Genomic DNA, 7,323 nt, shown 5'->3' on the forward strand with positions numbered 1-7,323 from the left:
ATTTGTGATTACAGAAATGCATAAAAATACGAGAATTTATTTTTGTGTTAATAACCAAATGAGTCTGTCTAAAATTAACCATGCCAGTTTCTCATGACTTTTTCAAAGAAATTGGTCTTTATATTCTCTTGATTGGGTTCATTACTTAATTTATAGTGAATTTCTCATTTGAATATGAAACCGTATATAAATTATGTGCATATAATTACTGTCCTCAGTATTTCCTGTCAAATTCTTTCTAGTGAGAGAGTGAAATACATATTTTCAATCTCCCTCTTGAAAATGCATTACACACTCGCTGTAAATAATTTAGACTTTAAAAATTAGGTAGAGCAATTATATGCACAATTTGTATGGTTGAATATTGATTGCAACAATAGGAGTTCATCAGGGGGGCAAGACCCCCAGAATGGGCCCCCAATATTTTTTATAGGTCAGCAACTCTGTTCATGTTCTTTAAAAGCTTAGGCTAAAAATATTTGGCACAGTGATCACATGTTACTGATCGTTTTAATCCTGATTTCAAATTCTCCTAAGAGGAGGATGGGGACCCCAATCTGGTTAATATCCATGAGGGATAAGAATTAGATATCGGATTAATATCCAAGTTGGATATTATATGGATGGCTTTTGGTGGTAACTTCGATATTATGTGGATGTTCATACAATGTTATTGGATGAAAATTAGATATTAGGTAATATCCAAGTTGGAGATTATATGGATGGCATTTGGCGGCAACTTCGGATATTATGTGGATATCTAAGCAATGTTGTTGGATGAAAATTGGATATCCTTTGGATATTATAGTTGGATATTATAGATATTGTATGGATATTGTATAGATATCAATTGCTACTATATATACTAACTGACCCGGCGAACTTCGTACCGCCTAACAATCAATGGACTTACAGTTTACTTACACCATTTATAAATCAAGAGCGGCTGTATCGTTTTTAATCATGTTTAATTTATTATAATAAAATAAGGATACAAATTATATAAAAATACGTAAATGAGTACCAAAATCGCTTGTCAGAAAGACATTTTCTTTATTGAATCTACAGAGGGTGAATCGGAGCACGTTTACGCGGATTTTTTTCAACAAATTTTCTTACGTTTTAGCTTAAGAAATTTTGGGCATTATGGTTTAATAACGCAGTTCATGAAATAACAATTATACGCATTCAGTTGTTGGCTATTTGCGTTATTAGCTGTAAAAAAATGTTTTTAGGTCCAAGTCTGTTGCATACACTTGGCCCATTCAGGGGGCAGGTTGACACGACCCCAGACCGACGCTTGACTGATGCTCAAAATCATGCAAGAAAAGCCCCTATGAATCAGCATTCGCATTAAATGACTTAAAGTGCACCAGTTTTAGTATCTCTGTTTGGAAAAAATGCACTGCGTAAACGTACTCTGTGCTCCGATTCACCCTCTGTAGATTCAATAAAGAAAATGTCTTTCTGACAAGCGATTTTGGTACTCATTTACGTATTTTTATATAATTTGTATCCTTATTTTATTATAATAAATTAAACATGATTAAAAACGATACAGCCGCTCTTGATTTATAAATGGTGTAAGTAAACTGTAAGTCCATTGATTGTTAGGCGGTACGAAGTTCGCCGGGTCAGCTAGAATATATCATATTTAATTTGATATTTTTGCATCTGTTTTCAATTATTTTATAATAAATATCTATGTCCATAGAAATAGGAGTTACCAAGATTATAAATGTCATAAACTACTATAGTGCCAATTGATTTACGTAAGGCAAACATGCGAAATGATAATATTATTAAATACAATGAGCAAGTTTGTCATAAGGGTAGATTCATGAACATAGTTTCTTTCAGTTGGAGTAGCATTATTTAGGCTAAATTATGCAACACGTAAGAACAAAACTGTCGATATCTTTGTTCTATCTTCACAGCAGCACTGAACCCTCAATGTAGATGGCACTGATGTTCCATAACGTACACGCATCATCCTTACAGAAATCTCACCCACTTGGTAAAAATAGTGCAACACCAAGATCAAATTCTGAAAGGCAAAGGTCTCATTCCTGTGTGTGCATAGCAGTGCCTGACTCCTTGTAGAGAAAGAGCATATCATGAATAAGGTTTCTGTAATGCGTGTGTGCATGTATGTTGGGTGATGCCACACTTATCAGAGAAAGACTTTGCGTAATTATTACATGAATAGCTCACATGCTGCAAGAATGGGGGTTTCATCCTGTGTCAATACGCACGTGTCAATTGAATGTAGAACTTTCAATGAAAAGAATTTGCACAATAATTTCATGATTACGTTCTCCTCTGTGAGTGTCCGCATATGCCTGATGCGGTGCACCCTTTGAGTATAAATTTTTCACAATAATAACATGGTTAATGTTTCTGCATTGAGTGTGTTCATATGTGATTGGTGAGATTAGAACTCTTAAAGAAAGGTTTACAGCATATCTTGCATTTAAATGGTCCGTCTGCTGTGTGTGTTCGCAAGGGTACCATGAGTTCCCTCTTACTAGAGAAAGACTTAGCACAATCATTACATTAAACAAGTTTCACTTCTACATGTGTACGCAGGTGTGCGTAAAGGTTACTACTGTCAGCATATCTTTTGGAACACATTTTGCAGGAAAAAGGTTTCTCTCCTGTGTGTGTATTCATGTGTAGGATGAGTCTGTCCTTTCTTGCAAAAGACTTTGAGCAATTATCGCATGGAAAGGGTTTCTCTCCAGTGTGGGAACGCAAGTGTAGGATGAGTCTGTCCCTTCTTGTGAAGGACTTTGAACAGTAATTACACGAATGAGGTCTCTCTCCAGAGTGCATTTGCATATGGCTGGTGAGATGAGAAGTCCGAACAAAAGATTTAAGACATATCTTGCATGAGAATGGTTTCTCTCCTGTGTGAGTTCGCAAGTGTACCACGAGGTCGCTCTTCCAAGAAAAAGACCTTGCACAGTCATAACATGAATAAGGTTTCTCCTTTGTGTGTGTTGGCATGTGTGAAGAGAGTTGAGAACTCCTAGGGAAAGACTTGCTGCATACTGTACATGGATATTGTTTTCTTCCTGTGTGCATACCCATGTGACTGCTAAGACTGCTACTCACAGCAAAAGACTTATTGCACAAACTGCAATTGAAAGGCCCTCCTTTTGTGCCTCCTAGAGTGTGATTTGGGAGGTTTCTGGCACAAGAGGTGGACTTTGAGGACTTATTCTTTGTGTTTGGTTTCCCATCTCCACCAGAACTTCTCACTCGTCCCACGGTTTCCTTCTCTTTCATTCCACCAGAGATTTTTAAAACAGGCGTTTTTACTTTTTGCATCGGCCCTTGTCTTTTCCTTTTCGACTCTTTTAATGTCTCAGAGGTGGATGACTCACAAGATTTATTACTATCTTTACTTGATGCAGGGACTGTTAAAGACTCATCTTTTCCCATTGATGATTCATCATTAAGATACAAATTGCTGTCACCAAAATGAATTTCCATGTGTTTGATCAGATCATTTTTTGCGTTGAATCCACATTTGCAGTTGAAGCAATGATATAACTTTTCGTTTGATTTGTAACTACTACTAGGATTTTTGATCTGGCAATTACTTATATCTTCTTGGTCTTCCCTGATTGCCTCAATGCCACTTCTTCTGTTTTCACTGATTCTGATTAACCTAAGACTATCTGTGATATTCAGTGCATCACCTCTACCCCCAACAACATTCATAGTGGCTCCGTTTTCACTGTTTTTAGACGCTGGAATGTGTTTCATATAACTGGGTCCATCATCAGGAATTAAGTTAGACAATATGTTATCAGCATGAGGAGCACTGCCTTCTTCCAAATCTTCTTCTACCACATCATTCCTTCCTTTACCTACGTGGGATGTTACAGCCGTGGACTGACTGTTAGTCACTGAGACTGCCGGAGCAATAGAGTCATGGCTAAGACTGATCCTTCCATTACTTTCCTTCAGCATACATGAAGTTGATGTTGTTTCCATCAGCACTTCGTCACGAGTAGACAGCCCTAGAAAAGAAATTACAATTACAATTTTCAGAGTCAGACAGGAAATCTATCATTCACAGATCTAATTCTTAAAGGACGTTTGACAGATAGAAACCTAGCCCATCTTTTTGCTGGTTGCTATTCAAGTAGAAAATGAGTCAGTCTTTTTTGATCATTGAAATAACTCTACAATACTATCTGGAATGGAAAAGCAGGTATCAATAAATATCACATACATATCTAGCGCAAAATTGCTGAAGAAAAACGATATCAGGCCCCTTTTAACATTTGTTCATTTAACCTTATCCGGGCAAGGAGGGTCAAATGGCCCTATAGCCTTTATCTCAGGTTATAACATGCACACAAAATAACCCAGTGCTGTGATTTTCTTTGACTTTGTTTTTGCGAACAAATGACAAACAATATCTTTTAATTTTGAAAATATTGCTTTATTGCTAATGGTAAATATAAACTTTTCCTACCATCAGAGACTCAAATCACCAATGGCGGCGCAGAAGGCACTGACAATATGGCCAACGCAGCGAGGTTAGTGTTCTGACAATAGCATAGGCGTAGTAGGAGCATCACTCTGTGGTAGGAAGTATCGTTGAGGCATCCCCCTATATGTTGCAAATATGTCGAGGAAGATTTTTCTTGGTTATGAAGAGGTATTTAGATACCTAGGGGCAAAAACGAGTAGCTGCTGTGCCACGGAGGGAGGGAGTATTTTAAATACGGGACTTGTTAATTTCGTTGGTAGCCTTAGCAAGCAAGGCGGTGGATTGAAAGTATTGGCTTTGGAAAGTATTGACTATTGATAATGCATAACATATATTACTTACAACATTATCACAGTACTAACAAAATAACACTGGATGGCATGATTATTGGCCCTGACACATTCCTACTGCTTCATCTGTAAAATGACCTCCTAAATCTGAACATGGACTCCGTTTTTCCCCATCACCCACCACTTTCGGGGGAGCTCCCCCCCTCCAATATTTATCACTTCTCAGTCATTTGGAGGAATTAAAACGATTATTTTAGCATTTCAATTTTTTCTCAAGGTTTTGAGGGGTGCAAAATTCTAAATTTAATATTTATGGTAAGGTTGTAGATTTGGGGGGATTAGTTTCCGTTAATGATTAAAAAAAGCACATTAAAAATTATCAACCTTTCCTTTTTTTTGTGTACATTTTCACTTATTTTCTTCATATTTCAGCTCCCATTCTATTTTCCCATGCCCCAAATATCCCAGAATGATGGAAAAATATACATATCAAGAGCTTATATCAGCAATAATAAAAATATTTAAGAACATGGCATAGAAAAAATAATGAAAATTTGTGCCAACAGTTCAGAAGGTACCTACACTACCACGCTGGCGCCCTCTACACCACACGCACATCAACAAAGAGAAAAATAACAAATGTTAAGAACGATGAATAAAGTAAGTAATTTGGTATTTCATTTCCCTTTATACACTGAGGTAGAAGTTTCTCATGCAAAAACAGCAGTAGGCCTAATATATCAACATGCCCGCATTCAATTTCCCTGAAAATCTCCTCACAAATTTGGATATGCCTTCATGGAACCATTCCTAGTGTTAATCTGAAACTGCTCCTAAATAATCTATGAAAAGGTCCAGGTGTGAATGTAGGAAATGCATTTTTAGTGACACGTTACACCCCATGGCCCAATACGCTAAGAGCAATTCCTCGACATGAGCGATTTAATCATCACTTCTTTTTTACCCACAAAGTTCTAAAACACTTTTTAGAATCCAAGCAAAGCTGGATTTTCTTTATAATTCAGGTGTTTCATATACATCGAATCTTGGAAAAGTTTCCTAATCTGGAGCCCACGAGTTCCTTCCTTGGTTTTAGCCTAACTAATTGTAAGACGAGGAAATTAAGTTAAAAATTGAAATTCAGCTCCTGTCTTGTTGATTGCTTTCGCGAATTATTTACTCTGTCTTAATTTGATGTGCAATGGTGGCAAGTGAATGTTTTCCGTCGAAACTAGGGAAACATGAGCAACATTTTTATAACCATGAGTGAAGCTTTCTTGCAGAGGCCAATTCCATATAAATGCTTATACAATCCTTTTCATTCCTCCAAGTCATTGCAAAGTGATGAAAATTAGAGAGGGGCTTCCTCCTGAAAATGGTGGGTGATGGAGGAAAGAGGATGTCATGTTCGGATTCAGGTCATTTTACACAAGAATTACCAGGAATGGTATCAGGGCTCAAAAAAATTATTTTTGCCATCCAGTGTAATTACAGAAAACTCATTATACCCAAAAATGCCAAAGATTTCTCAACATGGTTTCCCATTGTCGGGGTTTACCATCGAGGGGAATGATGAATTGCAGTGATCAACATCAATTTATAGACCTCACACACATATATATATATATATATATATATATATATATATATATAAATGCATATAAAACATAACTTACGAAGTTATCACAGAGTAATACCAACAATTAATTCAGATAAACCTGAATATACCTACCCTTCAATGTCTATGATTTCGCAACGGGGTTTCTATATTACCTATGTCACAGTAGAGTGACGATTGTAGCAATGAAAAGAAACTTAAAAAGCCTCAAACAAAATATTAATGGATAAAATATATTGCTTACGACGCAATGATAGCTAAATGTCAACAAAATATCTACAGAAATCAGAAAACACCGAGCAATACCAATACTTGATCAACATGGCTTCCTGCGGTAAATGCCTAGCCACCTATGGTTCCCTCGAAGCTCTACTTTCGAATTTGGCCGATAGTTGGCGTCTCCCTTGTCCGTCCGTGAGTTGACGAATGGAAAGTGCACGAAGGGTGAATAATTGAAAAAACGGCCAAAGTATTCTCTATTAAAAGAAGTTAAACTTTATATAAATGTAAAAAGAAATTATAATAATCATACAGAATTCATGTTACATTAAAAGAGATCAATAACTACATGAAAGTAAAAAAAGATTCTCTCCTATTCAAATGTGATGTAAACTCACAAATATTACACATGGATGACTATCTTAGGTCCTTCATCCGTAAAAAAGTTGCAACAACCTCTACATGCATTTATGTAATTGTAAGCCTTAGACTTTACTCACCCGTAGCCTCGGCCGTGGAGTTATTGGTAATTTTCCAATCATCAATCATTTTTTCATCCTTGGTAAACGTAGGCTGAAATTAAGAATCAGCATGTCAATCATGAATGCACAGGAGAATGAACATTATTTTAGCCAATGATGAATTCAATTTAATTCAAAACCATATTGAATCAAAATTAGAATTTT

The 7,323-nt window shown here is 36.4% G+C and overlaps 1 protein-coding gene across 1 annotated transcript; it reads right to left on the reverse strand.

The window, feature by feature from the left end:
• Positions 1–1,712: 1,712 nt before the first annotated feature.
• Positions 1,713–7,204, reverse strand: LOC124172725 (gastrula zinc finger protein XlCGF57.1-like). Its single transcript, XM_046552197.1, has 2 exons — positions 7,138–7,204; positions 1,713–4,031 (listed from the first exon to the last, which is right to left on the reverse strand). The coding sequence occupies exons 1-2, from the start codon at positions 7,184–7,186 to the stop codon at positions 2,557–2,559; spliced, it is 1,524 nt and encodes a 507-aa protein (XP_046408153.1). The 5' UTR covers positions 7,187–7,204; the 3' UTR covers positions 1,713–2,556.
• Positions 7,205–7,323: the final 119 nt, after the last annotated feature.

Source organism: Ischnura elegans, assembly GCF_921293095.1.
Source record: "Ischnura elegans chromosome 13 unlocalized genomic scaffold, ioIscEleg1.1 SUPER_13_unloc_2, whole genome shotgun sequence".
In the NCBI taxonomy this organism is placed as follows: domain Eukaryota; kingdom Metazoa; phylum Arthropoda; class Insecta; order Odonata; family Coenagrionidae; genus Ischnura; species Ischnura elegans.